The sequence below is a fragment of the Erythrolamprus reginae genome, chromosome 6 (genome assembly GCF_031021105.1).
Source record: "Erythrolamprus reginae isolate rEryReg1 chromosome 6, rEryReg1.hap1, whole genome shotgun sequence".
NCBI classification, from domain to species: Eukaryota; Metazoa; Chordata; class Lepidosauria; order Squamata; family Dipsadidae; genus Erythrolamprus; species Erythrolamprus reginae.
The window spans coordinates 67,718,248-67,742,207 of NC_091955.1; the positions used below are offsets into that span (position 1 = coordinate 67,718,248).

The 23,960-nt window shown below is 43.1% G+C and overlaps 1 protein-coding gene across 1 annotated transcript in view; it reads right to left on the bottom strand.

Annotated features, from left to right (window-relative positions):
- GGA1 (golgi associated, gamma adaptin ear containing, ARF binding protein 1) overlaps nt 1-23,710 on the bottom strand; it is a 36,238-nt gene extending 12,528 nt beyond the window's left edge. Inside the window, exons 1-9 of the mRNA XM_070756165.1 lie at nt 23,071-23,710; nt 20,650-20,734; nt 18,716-18,791; nt 11,709-11,807; nt 10,751-10,874; nt 9,639-9,739; nt 6,254-6,334; nt 5,697-5,834; nt 1,320-1,401 (exon numbers count right to left, since the gene is read on the bottom strand). Of these exons, the coding sequence (XP_070612266.1) occupies nt 1,320-1,401; nt 5,697-5,834; nt 6,254-6,334; nt 9,639-9,739; nt 10,751-10,874; nt 11,709-11,807; nt 18,716-18,791; nt 20,650-20,734; nt 23,071-23,113 (829 nt within the window). The 5' untranslated portion in view covers nt 23,114-23,710. The remainder of the gene's footprint in view (nt 1-1,319; nt 1,402-5,696; nt 5,835-6,253; nt 6,335-9,638; nt 9,740-10,750; nt 10,875-11,708; nt 11,808-18,715; nt 18,792-20,649; nt 20,735-23,070) is intronic.
- Nucleotides 23,711-23,960: the final 250 nt, after the last annotated feature.

Consider the following 23,960-nt stretch of genomic DNA (forward strand, 5'->3'; position numbering starts at 1 on the left):
GTACAGTGATCCCTCTATTATCGCGAGTGTTCCGTTCCAAGACCCCTCGCGATAATCGATTTTTCGCGATGTAGTGTTGCGGAAGTAAAAACACCATCTGCGCATGCGTGCCATTTTTTTCTATGGCCGCGCAGGCGTAGATGGTGGAGTTTGCGTTCCCCACCGCCCACGCAAAGGGGAAACCCCGATTCGGCTCCTCGCTGCTGCTGCGCTACCGAGCAGATCAGCTGCTGGGCGGCCGAAGGAACCTTCCCTGGGTCTTCCCCCTCTTGCTGGCGGGCGGGCGAGCGGCGGGCATCAGCGAGGAGCCGGGGTTTCCCCTTTGCGTGGGCGGCCGGGAAGACCCAGGTTGGGGTTCAGGGGGGTGCTGGGAAGCCCCCCAGGCCGGCTGCGACCTTTTAAAACAGCCGCGCCGCTTCCCAGCTGACTCCTGAAGCCAAACGCGGAAGTGTTTTTTTTTAAATTAATATTTTTTTAAAAATCGCGATATAGCGTTTCGCGAAGATCGAGATCGCAAAACTCGAGGGATCACTGTACTGTACTTTTTGGTGTATAAGATGCACTCCCCCCCCCCCCTCAAAAGTGGGTGGAAATGTCTACGCATCTTATACAGTGAATGTTGCCAAAGGCCCGTCCACGCATCCTTCGACCTCTGCCTCTCAGCAATTTGCCTCCTTACAGCAAACAACAAATAGCCTGGTCAGCTTTAGCACAACGTGATTTAGCACGAGCAGCTGATTGGCAGTTGGATCTGCTTCATGGAATACCGCCTATCAACTGTTCCAGTCTGCGGGGATTGCCACTGCTGCCATCACCACCCTTCGCCACTCCAAACCTGACCTCCGTGTGTCCTGTTTTTAGCCTCCACATGCCCCATTTTGGCCTCTGCATGCCCCATTTTTGGCCCGTTTCAGGCGCTGGGGCTGCAGCCACCTATCCCCGCTGCCTGGAAAAGGTGAAAAATAGGACATGCAGAGGTGGCAATGGTGACGATGGCAATCCCCGCAGGCTGGAACAGCTGATAGGCGATATTCCAGGAGGCAGATCCAACAGTCGATCAGCTGCTCAGGCTAAACCAGCCTGTGCTGAAGTTGACCAGGCTGTTTGCTGCAAGAAGGCAAATTGCTGGGAGGCAGAGGCAGATCTGTTTTCCTTGTTTTCCTCTCCCCAAAAGCTAGGTGCATCTTATAGTCCATAGCGTCTTATAGTCCAAAAAATACAGTAACTTATAATGGAATGTGAAGAAGTCTGTTGATATCTTAGGGTTTACTTGAAATTATTCTAATGTGTAACTGAATGCTTGTTCAAAGTTAACTTACCCAGTGCTTCATCATTGTCCTCTGTGTCACTAGCAAGCCTGAAAAGCATGGGCCTCATGCGTTCACAGCGCTGATACAGCTCCTATAATAAGGAATATTAAAGTTCAGCATAATTAAGTGCACTGTCATGCATAAAAATACATAGTCAAGTAAGTGGGGTGGTTCCATTTTACTGATTATATCTGTGTGAACCTATATGAAATTATAAAATTGATACATTTGAAAAGAAGCAAAAGGGGGAAAAGTAGAAAAGAAAGACAATGTGGGAATCCCCTTCTCAGAAGAACATGAATCCTCCAGTCCTAATTAGAAACATAGAAGACTGGCGGCAGAAAAAGACCTCATGGTCCATCTAGTCTGCCCTTATACTATTTCCTGTATTTTATCTTACAATGGATATATGTTTATCCCAGGCATATTTAAATTCAGTTACTGTGGATTTACCAACCACGTCTGCTGGAAGTTTGTTCCAAGGATCTACTACTCTTTCAGTAAAATAATATTTTCTCATGTTGCTTTTGATCTTTCCCCCAACTAACTTCAGATTGTGTCCTCTTGTTCTTGGGTTCACTTTCCTATTAAAAACACTTCCCTCCTGAACCTTATTTAACCCTTCAACATATTTAAATGTTTCGATCATGTCCCCCCTTTTCCTTCTGTCCTCCAGACTATACAGATTGAGTTCATTAAGTCTTTCCTGATATGTTTTATGCTAAAGACCTTCCACCATTCTTGTAGCCCATCTTTGGACACGTTCAATTTTGTCAATATCTTTTTGTAGGTGAGGTCTCCAGAACTGAACACAGTACTCCAAATGTGGTCTCACCAGCGCTCTATATAAGGGGATCACAATCTCCCTCTTCCTGCTTGTTATACCTCTAGCTATGCAGCCAAGCATCCTACTTGCTTTTCCTACCGCCCGACCACACTGCTCACCCATTTTGAGACTGTCAGAAATCACTACCCCTAAATCCTTCTCTTCTGAAGTTTTTGCTAAAACCGAACTGCCAATGCAATACTCAGATTGAGGATTCCTTTTCCCCAAGTGCATTATTTTACATTTGGAAACATTAAACTGCAGTTTCCATTGCTTTGACCATTTATTTAGTAAAGCTAAATCATTTACCATATTACACACCCCTCTAGGAATATCAACCCTATTGCACACTTTAGAGTCATCGGCAAATAGGCAAACCTTCCCTACCAAACCTTCCCCTATGTCACTCACAAACATATTAAAAAGAATAGGACCCAGAACAGACCCTTGTGGCACACCGCTTGTAACCTGTCTCTGCTCAGAATACTCGCCAGTAACAATAACTCTCTGATGTCTACACTTCAGCCAGCTTGAAATCCACTGAACTATCCAGGGATTAAGTCCAATCTTCACTAATTTATCTATCAGCTCTTTATGTGGAACCGTATCAAAGGCTTTGCTGAAGTCCAGATAGGCATTACAGAAACAATGGGGCTCAGGACAACAGATTTCTTGGATCTTCGATCTGGATGACCTTGAAGTAACAGATGTAAATAGAGCCGCCTCCTTTTAATCCACACTCAGCCATTTGCAATTAAATCTGCAGTCAGAGGCGAGTGTATTTATGACTATGCATGAGTCAAGATTATGAGGAGCACGCCTGAGTGAGGTGCATGTCCCAATTCCAGTTTGGTCATTCCTCATTTTATTCATGGATTCACAACTTCTGAAAGGAGCAGCCAGTTTGCTCTATAAGTGACCGTTTCAATTTGTAATTTCTTTTACTGAGCGATTCCTGAAACATTAACATCTTTTCAATCATTGACGTCACTTATTAAATTTCAAGCTTAAAGGCTAAATTCAATGGTTGGGTGCACACAACACATTATAGTTTATGTCTGCTTTTTGGAATAAGACAGGAATTCAGGGATTCGGTCAGTGAATGAAGCCAAATCAAGCCAAGTATCACAATAGGTTAGTGATCCCACAAGAGAGTCCAGATACTGCTTTGGTTATTGTGGCTAATATGTAGAGCCAAAGAGCAAAAAGCATGTTCTGCCCTCTTCTGGAGGATTGTCAGATTAATCTTCCACCATACTTTTTTGGAGTATTTTTCGCACCTTTTCCACCCACCTAAAAGAGGCTGAAAATTTGGGTGCGTCTTATACTCAAAACTTTTTTCAGCCCTAATGAGGCACTAATGAGTGAAGGATCTTCCTTCCTCCAACTATCAGCTGTGCTTTGGAAGCTTTTTCTCCCAGCCCTAATGAGGCACTAGCGAGTGAAGCCATCTTCTAGTCTTTGCCCACTATTGCATCTCTCTCCCATGATAAGCTGTGCTTTAGAAGCTGGGTTTTTTTTATCCCCAACCAGGAAATAAAAAGCACACATTTCAAAACCAGTAAACTAATGTGTTAAACCTGACCAGACTATGGAGGTTAGGCAGATGAATAACTGGTAGGCAGAATGGGTGAGATCATCTAAGGGCATGGGGTGAGGTATCATCAATATGCAGATGATACCCAGCTTTACATCTCCACCCCTTGTCCAGTCAGTGAAGCAGTGGAAGTGATGTGCCGGTGCCTGGAGGCTGTTGGGGTCTGGATGGGTGTCAACAGACTCAAACTCAACCCTGATAAGATGGAGTGGCTGTGGGTTTTGCCTCCCAAGGACAATTCCATCTGTCCGTCCATTACCCTGGGGGGGGGGAATTACTAATCACCTCAGAGAGGGTCCGCAACTTGGGCGTACTCGATCCACAGCTCACATTAGAGAAACATCTTTCAGCTGTGGTGAGGGGGGCGTTTGCCCAGGTTCGCCTGGTGCACCAGTTGCGGCCCTATCTGGATCGGGAATCACTGCTCACAGTCACTCATGCCCCCATCACCTCAAGGCTCGACTACTGTAATGCTCTCTACATGGGGCTACCTTTGAAAAGTGTTTGGAAACTTCAGATCGTGCAGAATGCAGCTGCGAGAGCAATCATGGGCTTCCCTAAATATGCGCATGTCACACCAACACTCTGCAGTCTGCACTGGTTGCCAATCAGTTTCCAGTCACAATTCAAAGTGTTGGTTATGACGTATAAAGCCCTTCATGGCACCGGACCAGATTATCTCAGGGACCGCCTTCTGCCACACGAATCCCAGCGACCAGTTAGGTCCCACAGAGTGGGCCTTCTCCGGGTCCCGTCGACTAAACAATGTCGTTTGGCGGGCCCCAGGGGAAGAGCCTTCTCTGTGGCGGCCCCGACCCTCTGGAACCAACTCCCCCCAGAGATTAGAATAGCCCCCACCCTCCTTGCCTTTCGTAAGCTCCTTAAAACCCACCTCTGTCATCAGGCATGGGGGAACTGAGATATTCTTTCCCCCTAGGCTTCTACAATTTATGCATGGTATGTTTGTATGTATGATTGGTTTTTATAACAAGGGTTTTTAGCTGTTTTACTATTGGATTGTCACATGCTGTTTTTACCACTGTTGTTAGCCGCCCCGAGTCCACGGAGAGGGGTGGCATGCAAATCCAATAAATAAATAAATTTCTCCCTTCCCTATTTTCCTCTCCAAAAAATAAGGCATGTGTGTCTTATACTCTGAAAAATACGATAATTGGTTACTGATTCTATCAGTCTTTCCCCTCCAACTCTGGAGTATTAGACTATCAGAATTCCCAACGAAGTACTATACATGACAGGCAAAAAAATATGCTAATAAAGATTACATATCTTTGATGCAACAGACAAGCAGTCTTAAGGCAGTTTAAAGATTAACAAGTATCATCGTATACATTTTCTGTAGACTGAAGTCCATGTCAGCATATATATGGAAATTTCTAATGAAGTAGGCTGTAGTGCACAAAACATTAAGCCAAAAAGTAATATGGTGTAATGTGATTTGGAACTTATAATATGGAACCTGTTCAACTTAACAGTAAATGGTGGAAGTATTAGAAACAATTTAGATAATAGTATTTAAAAATAAAAGTAAATTTGCTGAATGTGTATATTTGTTGAATATATATAATAATTAGCATGGTCACATGCTTTGCAAATCTTAGCTGTATTCAGGCATCTAATTTACTCATTTGCAATGCAGCTTAAGCAACAGACTAAGAAATGTAAAGCAGGCATTGGCTGAATGAAAAAATAATGAGGAAGCTGAGCCTCAAGGATAACTGGGGAGATACTTAGATCAATCTTTGTGAGCATCTTTATTACGCTAAATTATGTAACCAAGGATCTTCGATGATGACTTGTAAGGACATATTGAACTAACAATTTTAGATTCGTCATGCAAACATAAATGGGACATTTGCTGCTTATGATGTAAGAACGCCACATATATTCATAGTTAAGAATGTCAAATCCTCCATTGCAAAGCAAAATGTGGATATCTCCTCACTTTCATGAGATCCTCGCTGCTCTCTGTCATCTCTCCATTGCTGTAGTTATTCACCATGTCAGTCAGTAGTTTCACATTGTTATTTACTTCTTCAATGGCGTGCACTCGCTTGGAAATCTTCTCCATTCGCTTTTGGTCCTGGAAGAAGAGAAGAGTTACAACCTCTGCCTACTCCTTAGAACAGGAGTGAGTTTGACACTCCTGCCTTAGAAAAGTAGAAAACTTAAAACATGGCAATCCTGTTATTTTCAATGACTTTGAAAAGAGCCTCAGCTGATGCTATCCCAGTATTATTCTATCAAGATCACTGAATGCTAAGATATTGCAGCTAATAGGTATCCTAAGCAACTCCAGACATCACAATATGCCACAGAAAGCTCTTATAACCGGATGTATTTCAAGACTGTATTTTATTTCTGAATCTTGGAAACCTTCCGTGTGCACAGAAAAAATCCCTATGAAGTAAGTTGTGGGGAGGAAAAGCCGTAGCTTTGAAAACGACAAGATGATCAAACAATGCCAATTGATAAATATGTGGGGGTGGAAGCAAAGCTTGCCTCTTGAACCATCTCTTTGATGAGTTTATTGGCGGCTCGGAGATCTTCCGGATGGGAACTTTTGAGCAGGCGGGCCAGCATCTGCAAAGACACAGAGATTATTTTTTAAAAAATAAATTTTATTAGTTTTTAATAATAACAACAGATACACACTACACAAAAGACAATATACCGTGATGCATGCGCCCATCACCCAACATCATTCATTCAGACCCCTCCACCGAAATGAAGGTGCACTAATTTATATTATTTGAAACCAAGAACATTACACATGATTACAAATTATATAGTGATCCCAGTTTACTCTTTATAACTTGGTCTCAAATTCTACTAACCATAAAACCGCGAACCCTGTCCCTTCTTCCCATCAGTTTTTTCACTTTATTTTCATTAGTCATATTCACCTTTGTATCCATAATTTCAAACTGAATGTGTTCCACCATGTACCGGTACCAATTTTGTATTGTCCATTTTGTTACATCCTTCCAGCCTAGGACTATTACAGCTTGGGCACTTTCTACAGCTGCTTCCTTAATTTCTCTGAATTCACTCATATCACCCCTTATTACTAATACTGCCATCTCCTTTTTAATCACCCATTTTAACATTATTATTATTATTTAGATTTGTATGCCGCCCCTCTCCGCGGACTCGGGGCGGCTCACAGCAAAATATAACAATCGTAACAAATCCAAATAAATTTAAAATATTTAAAAAAGTTTAAAAAAGAACCCCATTTACTAACAAGCACACACACACACACATCCTATTAATTTCATCTTGCACCTCTTTCCAGAATTTCTGCACCCCCAACCACTCCCAAAACATATGCATGAACATCCATTTTTCCTGACATCCATGCCAACAGGCAGCCTTAACATTCTGATAGATATATGCAAGTTGTGCAGGTATATGGTACCACTTATGTAAAATATTTCATTTTTCTCCTCATTTCTCTAATCCTTGTACAGTGATCCCTCGATTTTCGCGATCTCGATTATTGCGAAACGCTATACCACGGTTTTTCAAAAAATATTAATTAAAAAATACTCCACGGTTTTTTTGCTATACCGCGGTTTTTCCCACCCGATGACGTCACTCTCTTCCTTCCTTTCTCATCTTTCTTTCTCTCTCTCTTTCTCTATCTTGCTTCTTCCTCTCACACTCTCTTCCTCCCTCTCTCATCTCTTTCTTTCCTTCTCTCTCTTTCTCTATCTCTCCCCCTCTTGCTCTCGAGCGGCGGGCGGCGGGCAGCAGCGAGGAGCCGAAGATCGGGGTTTCCCCTTTGCGTGGGTGGTGGGGAACACCCAGGGAAGGTTTCTTCGGCCGCCCAGCAGCTGATCTGCTCGGCAGCGCTGCTGCAGGAGGACCCGTGTCCGAAAGCCGGTGAGAGGGGTGGATCGGGCGGGCGGGCGAGCGGCGAGCAGGCGGTAGCGGCGAGGGCGCCGGACGCGCTGGGGGGGGGCGGGGGCAGCCGACATTCAAAGCAATCTTCGTCGGCTTCCGCACTTTCATTGCTCCCTGGCTCCACCATCTGCGCATGCGCGGCCATGGAAAAAGGGCGCGCATGCGCAGATGGTGTTTTTACTTCCGCACCACTATACTGCGGAAAATCGATTATCGCGAGAGGTCTTGGAATGTAACCCTCGCGATAATCGAGGGATCACTGTATTCTTAATTTTGCCTATATTCTCCACTATATTCTTCATATCTTGTGCATCTATTTGCAACTCACTTTGCCACCATCTAGTTAATCCCTATTATCTGCCTGTGGCTTTGTACTGTCACTTTTGTCTCTTAAAATTTTCTCTAATTCTGTCTCTTGACTTAGTTGTGCTTCTTTATTTTCTCTTCCCTTCAAGCATGTGCATATTGTGTTTATTTGTAACCATCTCTTTTGGCTCAACCACCATTCTATTCGGTTTCTGCTGACTCTTCTATCGTCTTCATTTAACTGTTCTATCCTGTTTATCCCCCTGCCCTTCAGCTCATCTATTACTTTATTTAGATTTCTTTCATTATCTCTATTTATAACATGTAACGTTGAAAACTTTGACTTATTGAATCCTAATTTTCCCTGCCACTTTTTCTAAGGTCCCTTTCAAAGTTCCTATTAATTTATCTAAATCACTTTTATTCCAAGGTGGAAGGTGGATCAAAGACACCGAGATTAGAAAAAATAGGTGTCTGTGGAAAGCTTACAATAGAAGGATATCTGAAAAAATAGATATGAGATATAGAGCAGGATAATTTAAGAGCATTACTTTCCACATAATGTTATAGTTTTAAATCAAGACCGTTAGAAATTTCATCCTTATATAGTTTGATAGAGACCTAAAACACCCCCGAAGGTACTCTAATCAATAATAGAGTACAGATAAATTTAATATTTTCTACTTTCTATGTAGATCAGGCTAGTATAATCTGTGAGATATTAAGATAAACAGCCAGATTTCATGGGCTGTTTCTAAACTTGTTTAAGGAAAGAAAAGTGGTGACTGAACCACTCACATGTTGCCAATTTGTTTTTAAGAATATTATATTGAACTGTATAGTCCATGCCTATAGACAATTTCATCTTTTAGCCCAGACCAGAGCAATCTGGGCACTCTAGTTGTCTGATTACAAATATACTGGTCCCTTAAAAAAAAGGAGAAAAAAAAAAGCTCAAAACAAAAACGAAGAGAAACAAGGAGCAAAAAATAGAGGTTGACTCATTCAATCCTAATCCTATCCAAATTTATTAAAACTTGCTGGTGCCTGTTCACTGCAACCCTAATATACCATATTTTTCAGCCTATAAGCACCTTTTCCCTCCCTAAAAGAGGCTGATAATTAGGGTGCGTCTTATACTCTGAATGTAGCTTTTTTCCCCCCCAGACATAACTAGCTGCTAACGATCTTTCCAGCTCTTACCCTCCAGGCTCTTTCATTGTTTCTCTCTGTGAAGAATGTTTTCCAAGCCCTAAGTCTTTGCAGGGCTTTTTTCATTACTCTAACTTGCTCCGAGTAACTTTCTTTCCAGCCCTAACCAGGTGCTAACGATGTTCCCAGCTTTTACTGGCTTGCAAGTTCTTTCATTGTTACTCTCTCAGAATAAAGGTTTTTTTAAAGTCCTTAACCAGGAGATAAAATGTGCTGAACCTGATTAGACTAAGGACGCTAGCCAGATGAATACCTGGTAAGCAGATTCTTTTCCCTATTTTCCTCCCCAAAAACTAAGGTGCGTCTTGTACTCTGGTGAGTCTTATAGTCCGAAAAATATGGTAGTTCACTTTCCACCCCAAAACCCTTTCCGGTGATATAGTACCTTGAAAAGCTAAGTGTTTCAAACCTTAGACAAAGCAATTACTATAAAGTATCTAGTCAATGAATTATTTTTTACCTTGGATTTCTCTTCATCATCAAAGATGGCATTCTTTGGTCTAGGAGAAGGTAGAGGGAAAGGTGCATCATCTGGCAACTTGGGGTCACATTTTACAATCCCTGGGGAGGAAAAAAAAAAGGAAAGCTCCTACTAAAGGTTCCCAAGCAGCCAAAAGCAAGTAGACAAATAATCCATTTCACTATCAGGCCAATTTAATAAGTCTCCCTGATTTGACCCCTTTTTCCAAGTGAATGAAAGTTGCAGTGAAGTAGACAGTTAAAATAAATGGAGGAACTACAGGTAACTCTTCGGCTTACAAGAGTTCATTTAGTGAACTTTGTGGCAAACCCTGAGATACTGGAAGACTGCTATCATGTCTCCCCTGGTCCTTCATTTCATTAAACTAGCCATGCTCAGTTCCTGTTCTTCATATGTTTAGACTGCAGTCCCCTATTCATCACTCTTCTCTGCACTTTCTCTAGAGTCCCAATATCCTTTTTGTATTAATCGTTTTAATATTAATTAAACCGTACCCTGTTTCCCCGAAAATAAGACATACCCCGAAAGTAAGGCATGTCAGAGGTTTTGCAGAATTTGCTAATATAAGGCACCCCCCTGAAAATAAAGGCGTAGTCAAGTTTACATACGGTACGGTGGAAAAACATACGGTACCATTCTGTTCATAGCGGTACCATAATAATGTGGCGTCCCCTGCTGGCCCCTTCCATTGCTTTGTACCTTCCAGTACAGCAGACACATTCTGCTGCTGTCTCACCGCCATTACAGTCTCCACTACAGTGCGTAGACTGTAGTTCCTCTGGTGGCCGGAAGCTGCAATAGCGGGAGTGTACTGTTGTACCATATAAGTGCCGTCGTTTGTGTGTGTGTGTGCCATATTGACAGGTACGGTACCGTAATCAGTGTACCGTACGGTACACTTTCTTTTGGGGTGTCAGCTTTTCTGCCTGTAATAAGAATTTATCTTATTTGAGAAATATAAGGCACCCCCTGAAAAATAATACGTAGAACAACTTTTGGAGCAAAAATTAATATAAGACAGTGTCTTATTTTCGGGGAAACACGGTATTAATCATTCGGAAGGAATGTCTGCACAGAAAAGTATATCTCACCTTGTTTTTTTAACATCTGATATGCTTCTGTAATTTTCACTTCTTCAGGCAGTCCCAACGTCCAGCTGTACATCAATTCTAAGATTTTTGATTTCACTTTTTCTGGAGTTCTACTTCCTAGATACTGAGGAAGAAACAAATCACATCTCATACTTAACGTGAAGGGGTTAAAGAAAATTACAAGGGTTTGCTTCCAGGGTGTTCAGGACCAAGCATGAGATGAAGCGTCATGTGTTTGGTTCTACACTGAAGAGGAAGGCAAATCCAACAGTTGCAATCCTGACAATATCAGACATTAATTAAAATAAATCATCAGCAATTCGTCACTTTTCATTTACAGTGTACTAGCACAGGACTCGAAAGAAAATGACTCAAAATACAAGGTTTTCTTAATGCAGCCAATAACGTTACAGTGGTACCTCTACTTACGAACTTAATTCGTTCCGTGACCAGGTTTTTAAGTAGTAAAGTTTGTAAGAAGAAGCAATTTTTCCCATAGGAATCAATGTAAAAGCAAATAATGCGTGCGATTGGGGAAACCACAGGGAGGGTGGAAGCCCTGTTTCCTCCCAGGAGATTCCTAGAGAGGCCCCACGGAGGATTCTCACTGCCTTTTCCGTCCCTGTTTCCTCCCAGGAGATAACTAGAGAGGTTCCATGGAGGCTTCTAACTGCCTTTTCTGGTTAGTTTCGGAGGCTTGGGTTTGTAAGTGGAAAATGGTTCTTGAGAAGAGAGAAAAAAATCTTGAACACCCGGTTCTTATCTAGAAAAGTTTGTAAGTAGAGGCATTCTTAGGTAGAGGTACCACTGTACTTTTTATTCAACATGTTGAAATATGAAGTTGCTCAGTTTGTCACTTTTACTTGTTACACTTCGAACCTGACCCACTAGTAATATTCAGTTTATTTAGTTGACTTTATTGATTAGCCCTGTGGCCATTAGAGTAACAAACACTCACCTTTGGTGACACAACTTTGATGAGCTCGTTAAGGAACCTAAACTTGCCAACTTCATCATGAAAGCGCTTGCCACAGTTTTTCATGCAGGCCTCTAGCACCTGTAAAATAGAACAGGACATGACCCGTAAGGTCCACGTGCCAGAATTCCCTATTCTCTTCATAATGCAATAAAATGGAGGGATGAGGACTGAGAATAATATTGTAAAAAGCCTTCTGAAGCTTTCATACTTATTTTTCTCTCTGCTGAGATAACCACAAGAACAATATAAACCAGTCTTCCTCAATACTGTCTCCTAGCAATTAGATTATAATTATATATAATTTATCTATAATCTATAGATTATAATTTATATAATCTAATTAAAATCAGATTATAATTTCTGAAAGTTTTCCTACATCTGGAAAGCTCTTTATTACCTCTTCCCATTTTGGGAAGAAGTAATAAAAAAGCTTGCTCCTCTGCCAAAAATAACAAATTATGATCTCAGATTGGCTCCACTTAGGGTGACATCTATCTATCTATCTATCTATCTATCTATCTATCTATCTATCTATCTATCTATCTATCTTTCTTTCTTTCTTTCTTTCTTTCTTTCTTTCTTTCTTTCTTTCTTTCTTGATCGGATTTATATGCCGCCCCTCTCCGCAGACTCTGCAGGCAACCAATGCGGACTGCAAAGTGTTGGTGTTATATGGGCATTTTTGGGAAAGCCCATGATTGCTCTCGCAGCTGCATTCTGCACGATCTGAAGTTTCCAAACACTTTTCAAATATTTGGGGGACATTACCTTCCTTGGCTCTTAAACATGGAGAGAATTAGAAGCAATCCCACCATGGCTCAGTACAGAATTAGCCACCTTGGCCTATTGAGAGAACATTGCCTTGTAATAAAAATACACTAGGCCAAAGATAAACAATCTATATCAGTAATGGCAAACCTTTTCTGGTTCATGTGCCAAAAGGGAGTGTGTGCGTGTGCTAGCATGTGCTCACACCCATTCCCTCCGCCCACACATGGGCAAATACCCCTGTGCTGCCCCTTGTACATGCACCCAAACCCACTTCCAGCCCCCACGCATGCGTACAGGCCTCACTGAAGCCTGGGGCAGTGAAAAAACGGCCAAACCGCAAGTCTGTTTTTCTTAACTTCTGGTTTGCCCGCTGGGTGGTTTTTCACACTCCGGGGCTTCAGGGAAGCTTCCTTGGAGTCTCTGGAGGGTGAAACAGCCTTCCTCAAGGCCGAAAATCAGCTGGCTAGCACACACATTCTACAGCTGACATACGGCAACACCTCATGTGCCTTCCAATATGGCTCTGCGTGCCACCTGTGGCAAGCATGCCATAGGTTCGTCATCAATGATCTATATGATGGTTTGTTTGTTTATTATTTATTTATTTATTAGATTTGTATGCCGCCCCTCTCCGCAGACTCGGGGCGGCTCACAACAGTGATAAAAACAATATATAATGACAAATCTAATAATCAGAATCTAAAATAACAATTGTACATTTAAAAATCTAAAAGCAAGGAACCCCAATATAAAAAACATACATACAGTCATATCATGCACAAAACCTACATAGGCAGGGGGAGATGTCTCAGTTCCCCCACGCTTGACGACAGAGGTGGGTTTTAAGGAGTTTACGAAAGGCAAGGAGGGTGGGGGCAGTTCTAATCTCTGGAGGGAGCTGATTCCAGAGGGTCGGAGCCACCACAGAGAAGGCTCTTCCCCTGGGTCCCGCCAGACGACATTGTTTAGTCGACGGGACCTGGAGAAGACCAACTCTGTGGGACCTAACCGGCCGCTGAGATTCGTGCGGCAGAAGGCGGTCTCGCAGATATCCTGGTCCGGTGCCATGAAGGGCTTTTATAGGTAATAACCAACACTTTGAATTGTTTGCAGTATTCAGCCCAAGAATGCCTTATTCAGACAAATAACACACGCGTGTACAGGAATATGAGCCTGCAATTCATTATATAAAATATACAGTTAGTTAAATATGATATAAATGCCAGGAAAAAAATGTGGGCTGCTCCCGGAAACTCAGAGATCTCTCATTTTGTGGCAGGCACAGGTGATAAAGAATCATTGGAAACACCGAACTGAGAGCTAGGCAGGAGTGTCCTTATTAGACACCTGATCCAAAATTTCAAATGTCAATAGACGTGTAGTCAGGTAAGAAATTGCTCTTTCCCAAGTGATTAGGTACAGATAGTATTTACTCTTGCTAGAAATAGATTGCATGTAAAATCATGAAGAGAGGTTGTGATCACAATTTGTGAGGACGGGAACAGCTGATTGCAGAAGGACCTTTTCCATTATCTTAGAATTCATTCATTCAGGTATCAGGTGGGACTAGCTTTTATTTATTTATTTTCTATTAATTGGATTTGTGTGCCGCCCCCCTCTGTGGACTTGGGGTGGCTCACAACAAACGTAGAATACATAGTAAAACAATTTGATCCAATTAATTACAATTAAAACTTAAAAAGATCCTAAAAACTTTAAAACATTCAACTTATCATTCACTCAATAGGTCACTCTAAACACATTCGTTGGTTGGGGGGGTGGAAATCTAGTGGCCCCAGGCCTGGCGGCAAAGATGAGTTTTCAAACATTTTCGGATAGCAAGGAGGCTGGGGGCAGTGTGAATCTCTGGGGGGAGCTGGTTTCAGAGGGCTGGGGCCCCCACAGAGAAGGCCGGCATTGTCTGGCTGACGGGACCCTGAGAAGACCCACTCTGTGGGACCTCACTGGACGCTGGGATTTGTGCAGCAGAAGGTGGTCTGATGCACGAATCCCAGAGTTCACTGCTGTAATTATTGTCCTCTATGTCAGGAGCAGTATTGGGCTGCCCCCTGTATGACTGGGATCGCCCGCTCCATTAGTGAAAATGGCAGTACATGCGCATCTCATGCCCCCACAGCGCCCACGCACAAGAATTTGCTTCCGCGCATGCGCATAAGCAAAGAAAACGGTGAAAATCAGTGATTCTGCTTCCGCGTATAAGCAAATAAATCAACAAAAATAGTCAAAATCTTGCGCATACAAACGTCCTTGCGTGAGATTTTGGAAATTGTCACAGATCACAGTGGAAGTGATGTGCCGGTGTCTGGAGGCTGTTGGGGTCTGGATGGGTGTCAACAGACTCAAACTCAACCCTGATAAGACGGAGTGGCTTTGGGTTTTGCCTCCCAAGGACAATTCCATCTGTCAATCCATTACCCTGGGGGGGGAATTACTAACCCCCTCAGAGAGGGTCCGCAACTTGGGCGTCCTCCTCGATCCACAGATCACATTAGAGAAACATCTTTCAGCTGTGGCGAAGGGGGCGTTTGCCCAGGTTCGCCTGGTACACCAGTTGCGGCCCTATTTGGATCGGGAGTCACTGCTCACAGTCATTCATGCCCTCATCACCTCGAGGCTCGACTACTGTAATGCTCTCTACATGGGGCTACCTTTGAAAAGTGTTCAGAAACTTCAGATCGTGCAGAATGCAGCTGCGAGAGCAATCATGGGCTTCCCTAAATTTGCCCCTGTCACACCAACACTGCGCAGTCTGCATTGGTTGCCGATCAGTTTCCAGTCACAATTCAAAGTGTTGGTTATGACCTATAAAGCCCTTCATGGCACCGGGCCAGGTTATCTTCAGGACCGCCTTCTGCCGCACGAATCCCAACGACCAATTAGGTCTCACAGAGTTGGCCTTCTCCGGATCCCGTCAACTAAACAATGTCGTTTGGCGGGACCCAGGGGAAGAGCCTTCTCTGTGGAGGCCCCGGCTCTCTGGAACCAACTCCCCCCAGAGATAAGAATAGCCCCCACCCTCCTTGCCTTTCGCAAGCTTCTTAAAACCCACCTCTGTCGTCAGGCATGGGGGAATTAAGATATTCTTTCCCCCTAGGCTTCCACAATTTATGTATGGTACGTTCGTATGTATGATTGGTTTTAAAATAAGGCTTTTAAGTTTCTTTAGTATTGGATTGTCGCATGTTGTTTTTATTACTGTTGTTAGCCGCCCCGAGTCTACGGAGAGGGGCAGCATACAAATCCAATAAAATGAAATGAAATTTCTTTGCTTCCACGCATGCGCGGAAACAAATTCTCACGCCGGGGTTTGTGCGCCCAGTGCCGCACGCCAATATGAGCCTCTGGGACTGATCCAGTAGGGAAAGGTAAGTGCGATCCTTCCCTGGTCAGGAGTCTCCAAACCTGGCAACTTTAAGACGTGGACTTCAACTCCCAGAATTCTCCAGCCAGCCAATTGTTTACATGAATGGGGAATATATTTATTAATTTACTATATTGCCATGGGCGAAAGTCTGCCAACTTTCACAGTTGAAAACCAATACGCAAGAATGTTATAACAATCTAAAGCAACCTAAGACTGCACGAGAATAAAACCAAAGTAAAAGAGAACCAGTGCAAGAATCCGGAAAGAAGTACTTTAAAGCTGAATGTTTGAAAAAGCACAGGAAATGCGATTTTCACTGGAAATGGAAGAGATCATAAAAGTGTATCACATGGTCTTTTCTAGAAAGGGTGATATATCAAGTGACTTACAAATGCTGAAAAGATCCTTTGAATTAAGCCAAAAATCATAAAAATAAAGTTATAGTCAAGCCAAATTGTCTCTAAATAAATAACCAAACAGAATTGCAGTTTACTTGAAACCAGAAAACAGTGATGCTATAGTGTCTCTTCTGAAATACTGTATTTTTCTGAGTATAATACTCAAATTTTCTCCCATAGAAGAGGCTGAAAATGTGGTTGTATCTTATACTCCAAATGCAGCTTTTACTAAGCTTTTTTTCAACCCTAACGAGGTTCTAATGAACGAAGTGATCTCTCGTGCTTTGCTAGCAAAGCGATCTCCCCTTTGCCTGCTTTCTCATTGTTTCTCTCTCTGAAGAGAGAGAAAAGCGAAGTGTTTTAGAAACAGGTTTTTATCCCCAACCAGGGGATAAAAAACAAGCACCTACACTCAATGTGCTGAAGCTGACCAGACTAAGGACTAGCCAGATGATACCTGGGAGGCAGATGATTTTTGTCCCTATTTTCCTCCCTGAAAACTAAGGTGCATCTTGTACTCTGAAAAATATGGTACTTGACATCCCATGAAAAGAAGAATGTCTGTATCTGTCAAAGGTGTGGCACTTGAAATCAGAACGCAGAATGGGATGAGGGAATAATCATCCTGACCTTTCACATTTGGTCCTGATTATATCACTACCACCAGTTATTTGTTTGTTTGATTTATTCGATTTTTATTCTGCCCTTCTCCTTAGACTCAGGGCAGCTTACAACATGTTAGCAATAGCACTTTTTTCAACAGAGCCAGCCTATTGCCCCCACAATCCGGGTCCTCATTTTACCCACCTTGGAAGGATGGAAGGCTGAGTCAACCTTGAGCCGGTGGTGAGATTTGAACCGCTGACCTACAGATCTACGCTCAGCTTTAGTGGCCTGCAGTATAGCACTCTACATGCTGTGCCACCCCGGCTTTCTTTCTTTCTTTCTTTCTTTCTTTCTTTCTTTCTTTCTTTCTTTCTTTCTTTCTTTCTTTCTTACCTACCTACCTACCTACCTACCTACTTAATTACTTTACTTACTTACTTGTTTGTTTGTTTGTTTGAATTGAATTTATAGGCCGCCCTTCTCCTTGCGGACTCAGGGCGCTTACAACAGTAAAAAAACATGAAAAAAATTTAAAATATCCCAATACAGTGGTACCTCGAGATACGAGTTTAATTCGTTCCGGACCTGGGCTCTTAAGTCGAGCAGCTCTTATCTCGAACGACTTTTCCCCATAGGAATTAATGTAAATAATTTTAATTGGTTCCAGCCCTCAAAAAACTCACAAAGTTAGTCTAAATTATGCAGAAAGACATGTTTTTAATGAAGAAATGTACATGTACATATAAATGAATAATGAAGTTTCTTTCACTTAACTTGTAAACTTTCTTAAACTTTTAAATTTACATATGTTCAACTTCTCTGCCACCCAATCCTGTAGGAGAGAGGTCCCCAACCCTTTTTGCACCAGGGACCGGCTTTAAGCGATCAAGAGAGGAATGGGTGAATGAATGGACGGAGGGTGGGAAGGAAGGAAGGAAAGAGGGAAGGGACAGGAACAGAGGAAGGAAGCAAGGAAACTTATGAAAGGGGAGAGTAAGAGAGGAATGAGTGAAGGGAGGGAGGGAGGGAAGAAGGTGGGAAGGAGAAAGAAAAGAAGAAATAGAGGAAGGGAAGGTAAAAGAGAGAAAGAAAAAGAGCAAGAAAGAAAGCTGCAAGCACCCCCCCGAGCCCTCCAGGCCGGCTGCAACCTTTTAAAACATGCGCGCCGCTTCGCAGCTGTCTCCTGAAGCCGAACGCGGAAGTTAGCGTTTGGCTTCAGGAGACAGCTCCTTGGCGCTTGTATCTCGAATTTGGGCTTGTAAGTAGAACAAAAATATATCTCCCCTCCCAGCTCTTATCTCGAGTTGCTCTTAAGTAGAGCAGCTCTTATGTCGGGGTTCCACTGTACATAACTAAGAACAAGTAAAAATTTAACCCAATAAAACAGCACACAGTCAACACTCATACAGACTTCAACGACCACAGACCTGCCGACATAAGTGTGCTTTAAGCACTTTTTGAAAGGCAAGGAGAGTGGGGGCAGTAAGAATCTCTGGGGGGGAGTTGGTTCCAGAGGGCTGGGGCCACAACAGAGAAGCTCTCGCCTGCGATCCCGCCAGACGGCACTGTTCGGCTGACGGGACCCGGAGGAGGCAAACTCTGTGACCTACTCGATCACTGTGTGAATGTGTCCCATAAATAATCTGGTCCTAAGTCATGTAGGGCTTTATAGGTGATAACCAACACCTCTTCTTCCAAGATATTCAAACATAACCCCAAGATTTCTTAAGTTGTACCAGCTCTCATTCAGGTAGTTACCAAGAAGCTTTGTTTCCTTCCAACTTGTAGTAAATCAAGCAGGTTGTATATAGTTCATGGCATCTTACCGTGAGAGCCTGCATGGCTTCCCATTCTTGTGGAGACTGGATCTTGTGGGCTAGGAGCCGGGTTGCTAGGGGTGGGCTGTGAGAGAGACATAGAAACAGTGAGTGGAGTCACAGAAACAGTTACTGAAGTAGTAATCTGGATCTTGCTAGTACCCATTTTATTTCAATCTTTATACATTCATAACAACACACGAGCTGCCATTCACTGGAGTTAAGAGCTCTCAATCCAGAGGCTATTCTTTTCAAGTTATTGAGGCATAACAACATTCTTTTCTCTGAGAGTCAAGGAAGTTCAGCCTGCACCTGGAGTGGCATGACTTGGGAGGCCTGTCCAGTTAGGACTGGTGGATTGATTGGACCATGTGATGGACATGTGGGTGCAGGGGAAGGGACTTCGACTTTCCTTTGGGTGGGGAAAAACCCGGGAGGTTTCAGATTCAGATTTTCCCAGATGTGCCGATATGACGTCTCTAATAAAAAGGATCTTTGAGAAATTACTTGCCTCGGGGTCCTTCTTGGTTGGGGTGTTACTTGCAACTCTGACATTTTGTGAAATGGAGCAGATGTGTTGGTAAGATGCTGCCTATTGCTATGTGAACTTGAAATCCCACTTTTCCCTGATGTAGACTTCACATTTTTAAAATTTCTACTGGCTGGCTTCAAGAAAATCTCACTGGTTCTTAAACTCTGCAAATACTTTCTACCCACTTTTTAAAGGTACAATACAACACAATCCAGCAAATGTTAGGAATAAGGCAATTTAGTAAATTGCTAACTGATACTAAGAGACTGATTGAAGTTGACTTCTAAAAGATGTAGCGAAAATTTGATTATGACTCTAGTGTCCAGTCCATTCCCTAGTTTTTTTGGTAGTTATGTGAATCTGGGTTCCCCATTGATTTTGCTTGTCTGACGGTCGCAAAAGGTGATCACAGGGCCCTGGGACACTGCAACTGTCATAAATATGAGTCAGTTGCCAAGCAACTGAATTTCAATCACGTGATCAATGCTGCAAAACAACTATTAAGTGTGAAAAATGGTCATGAGTCACTTTTTTTCAGTGCTGTTATAATTTTAAACCATCACTAAACAAACTGTTGTAAATCAAGGACTGCCTGTAATGCAAAAGAGGCTATCTGCTTTGCTGGACAGCATCCCAATCTCACAAATCAGCTGCTGGTGGATTTATCCAGCCGCATATGAGAAAGGCTGCATGACAAAATGGATTATGCAAACGCAGAATAGTGGATTAATTTAGTAACTACAGCTCAGTAAAGAGCTTTCAACATTTAAAAAAAACCACAAAGGGATGCAGATATAACCATAGGTTTATTTGGAGTGCGTCTTTGGAATACAGTACTTTCTTTCATTATTATAACATTTTTAGCAGATACACCCTAGATCAGTGGTCCCCAACGTTTTTTCCACCAGGGACCAGTTTCAGCAAGACAATTTTTCTATGGCCCAGTGGGGGCGGAAAGGGGTGTGGTTGGGGGCGGGATTAAGCATGGGGGTGCTGGTCCTCCCCGCCCCTCTTTCCCGCCATCGTCCTGTGGCCGGCAGAACCTGCCTCCCAAGCCCTCTTGCCCAGCGGGAGCTAAGCGCTGGAGAGAGGGGGTCAGGCTGGCCCTCCTGCCTCCCCCCAGCCAAAAACGCAAAAGCGCCCCGCGGCAGAAGCCAAAAGAGGCTTGAGCCTCTCGGTCCTTCCTGCCCCTCTGTCCCATCCATCGTCCTGTGGCCGGCAGAACCTGCCTCCCGAGGCCTCTTGCCCGGCGGGAGGCGAAGCGCTGGAGGGAGGGGGTGGCGGCATGAGGGCCGGCAGCTGCTGACTCCACGGACCGGTGCAACATGCCCCGCGGCCCGGTACTGGTCCGCGGCCCGGTGGTTGGGGACCCCTGCCCTAGATAGTCAAATATGAGATTAGGTGTACTAACCCCTCTAATTCTTTGTTCAGCTGGTCACAAAAACCATTGATGTTGTCCCATTCCAAGTCCTTATTTAAAGGATTTGTAGCTCTATCTAAATTGAAAGAGAGAAAAATAGAGTTTTCTTTAATTTTTTTTACTTGCAATCAGAATAAATACACTGCTCAAAAAAATAAAGGGAACACTCAAAAACACATCCTAGATCTAATGAATGAAATATTCTCATTGAATACTTTGTTCTGTACAAAGTTGAATGTGCTGACAACATGTGAAACTGATTGTCAGTGTTGCTTCCTAAGTGGACAGTTTGATTTCACAGAAGTTTGATTTACTTGGAGTTATATTGTGATGTGTAAGTGTTCCCTTTATTTTTTTAAGCAGTATAACTATCAGAGACCATTTAACAATCACATTACACAAAAAGGGAAGTTCTAAAAATTTTATTGCAATGCTGGCATCAGACACAACAGGAATGACACAATAGGGAGACGCCATTGTCAGTGGTAAACCATGTGCTTACCCAACAAAGGTCCCAGGTTTCATTTCCAATCTTTTTTCTTGCCACAGTAAGTTATCTACTTAGCATGTGGAAGTATTACTTAATGATTTGACAGTCCTCAACAAATTCAAAGAAATATCTGGCTCAACCTAAGGTAGCTCTATGAATGGAAATTGGAACATAAGGGAGGGGGAATCAAATTGAGCACATTATTCCCTAAGAAGATACCAAGCTCAAGTCAAGTCTTAATTGTCTATGCTACTGAACAGCAAGTGTTCATTTTAAAAAAATACATAATCCACCATTACAATAATATAACCTCAAAATCAATATTGTTGTCATCTCCGCCGCAGCCAAAAAACTTGCTTACAGCTTCTATTTGTACAAAGCAGAGGAATACATAATAGTCATCTCTTCTGCACACAGCAAACTTAATTTTTAAAAATAATGCTGTCAAGTAAAAAAAAAGAAAGAGGAACAATGTCACACCATGAAGAGAAACGAAAGAGGGCAGCAAGACGGGCTTAAAAATAGCATACGGAATCTGCTACACCTTAAAAATTAAAATGCTGCACAAAAAGTTTTGTGGGCCAAAGTTCCATTCATCAGATGTAGAATAGAATGTTATAGGCCAAGTGTGCTTGGACACACAAATAATTTGTTTTGGTGCATATGCTCTGAGTATACATAAAAGACAAGATAAGTTCATCAAGAATCAGAAGGTACAACACTTAATGATAGTCATAGGGTAGAAATAAGCAATCAAATCATATTAGGAACCAGTCAATATAAATTGTAAGCATACAAGCAACAAAGTTACAATCATACAGTCATTATTGGGAGATGGGTGATGGGAGCAATGAGAAGATTAACAGTAGTGCAGACTTAGTAAATAGTTTGAGGGAAATATTTGTTTAGCAGAGTGATGGTGTTCATGAAAAAACTCTTCTTGTGTCTAGTTGTCTTGGTGTGTAGTGCTTTGTAGTGACGTTTTGAGGTTAGGAGTTGAAACAGTTTAAGTCCAGGATGCGAGGGGTCTGTAAACATTTTCACTGCCCTCTTTTTGACTGGTGCAGTATACAGGTCCTCAATGGAAGGCAAGTTGATAGCAATTGGTTTTTTTGCAGTTCTAATTATTCTCTGAAGTCTGTGTCTGTCTTATTGGGTTTTGCGTGACTCAAAAAGCCCTCTTTTTTGACAAAATCAGCTTGCAAATTACAAACTACCCCATTTTAGGGGTAGTTCATTGCAACTGAAGATTTGCAAAATGACCTCCTTTGAACATGGATTCCATTCGTAACTAAACCTTTTCAGAATTCTTTTTAAAAAACTAATATATTTTTACTGTCCATAATTGATTAATTATTTTAATTAATTAATTAATTAATTAATTAATTAAATTACTTAATCCAGCAACAAGTTTCTGGGGATTTCACTGTCTGATTCGACTAACTAAGCCAGGTTACAAAGCTTCATTCCTGGACACAGTAACAGACTCCCCTAATCTTTGACAGTCGGTTTAGAGCAGGGGTAGGCAAAGTTGGCTCTTCTATGACATATGGACTTCAACTCCCAGAATTCCTGAGGTAGCATCATTGGCTCAGGAATTCTGGGGGTTGAAGTCCACAAGTCATAGAAGAGCCAACTTTGCCTACCCTGGCTTAGCTTGGGTCAGACCGGGGGGCGGGGGGAATCCTCCCCAGGACTAAAGGGGGGGATGGAAGTCTCTCCCTCGCTCGGATGGCCCAACCAAGAGGCAAAACGGGGCAACCTTTTTCCTAGCAAGTCGTGACCCCCGGGATGCAGAAGGGGAACCGCAAAGCATGTGATGGCGAACGGGTCACGCGAAGAAACGCCCTCTTCCAAACAGGCCCGAAGCACCTGCCGTCGCCAGGGTTTAAAGCCCCGGTCGCTCTACTCCCCCAACTTACTGATCCTGGACTCCAACGTCTCTGCCTCCATCTCTGCCTCCATCGTCGGTTCCCGCTCGGTTGCCCCGCCCCCCCGGGCCGGGCCAGTTCAAAGGCGCTGTATTCCTGCCGCCCTCCGGCTCCGGCGGCCCGGAGCCATAGAGTAGAAACCGTCGAGAGGGCCGTTCTGGAAACAATAGAGCTTCGGAAGTTATAAGCCGGAAAACCCTCTGGGAGAGGTGCGAAACTTGCTCCCAACTTCCTCCTCCCTGACGAATCACTGAGATGGACAGGCTTCGTCTAGAGTGTGATGACAGGGCCGAAGGGAAGTTCCACTGAGAGGCCAGCTGAGGCGGGACAGCGGATTTTCTATCTGTGGCAGGAAGGAAAGACAAGACACTACACGGGCAGAATAAAGGAACGGGGAGAGATAGAGAAAAAAATTGAGTTCAGTCGTACAAATTTATTGTGTTCTTTCTATCTCTATGATATGACATTGAGTAAACAAAAACGGAAGCTTTTGACAGAACATCATAGAGAACGATATTTGAGTACGCTAGAACGTCTCGCTATCTTCGGATTGCCTGCGTCAGACTATTCTGACGACTAGACCGGAAAGTGCTATAACTGCCATTCCTTGTTGAAAAGACACACCGTTGCCATAGTCATGCTTTAGGAAAACAAGCTATTCCCTGGTGCACTCTGGGAACTGTGGTGTCATTGGTCAAAAGGAATGTGGGGTGGAAAGCGGTCACTAGGAGGGCGCTCCATTTCCCCCCGAGTCAGTACTTTTGATATGAGTTGGACTACCAAACCCACAATTCCTGGCGAAACTTGCCATAGCCATGCTTTATGAAAATAAGCCCTTTCGTGGTGCGTTCTGGGAACTGTGGTGTCATTGGTCAAAAACA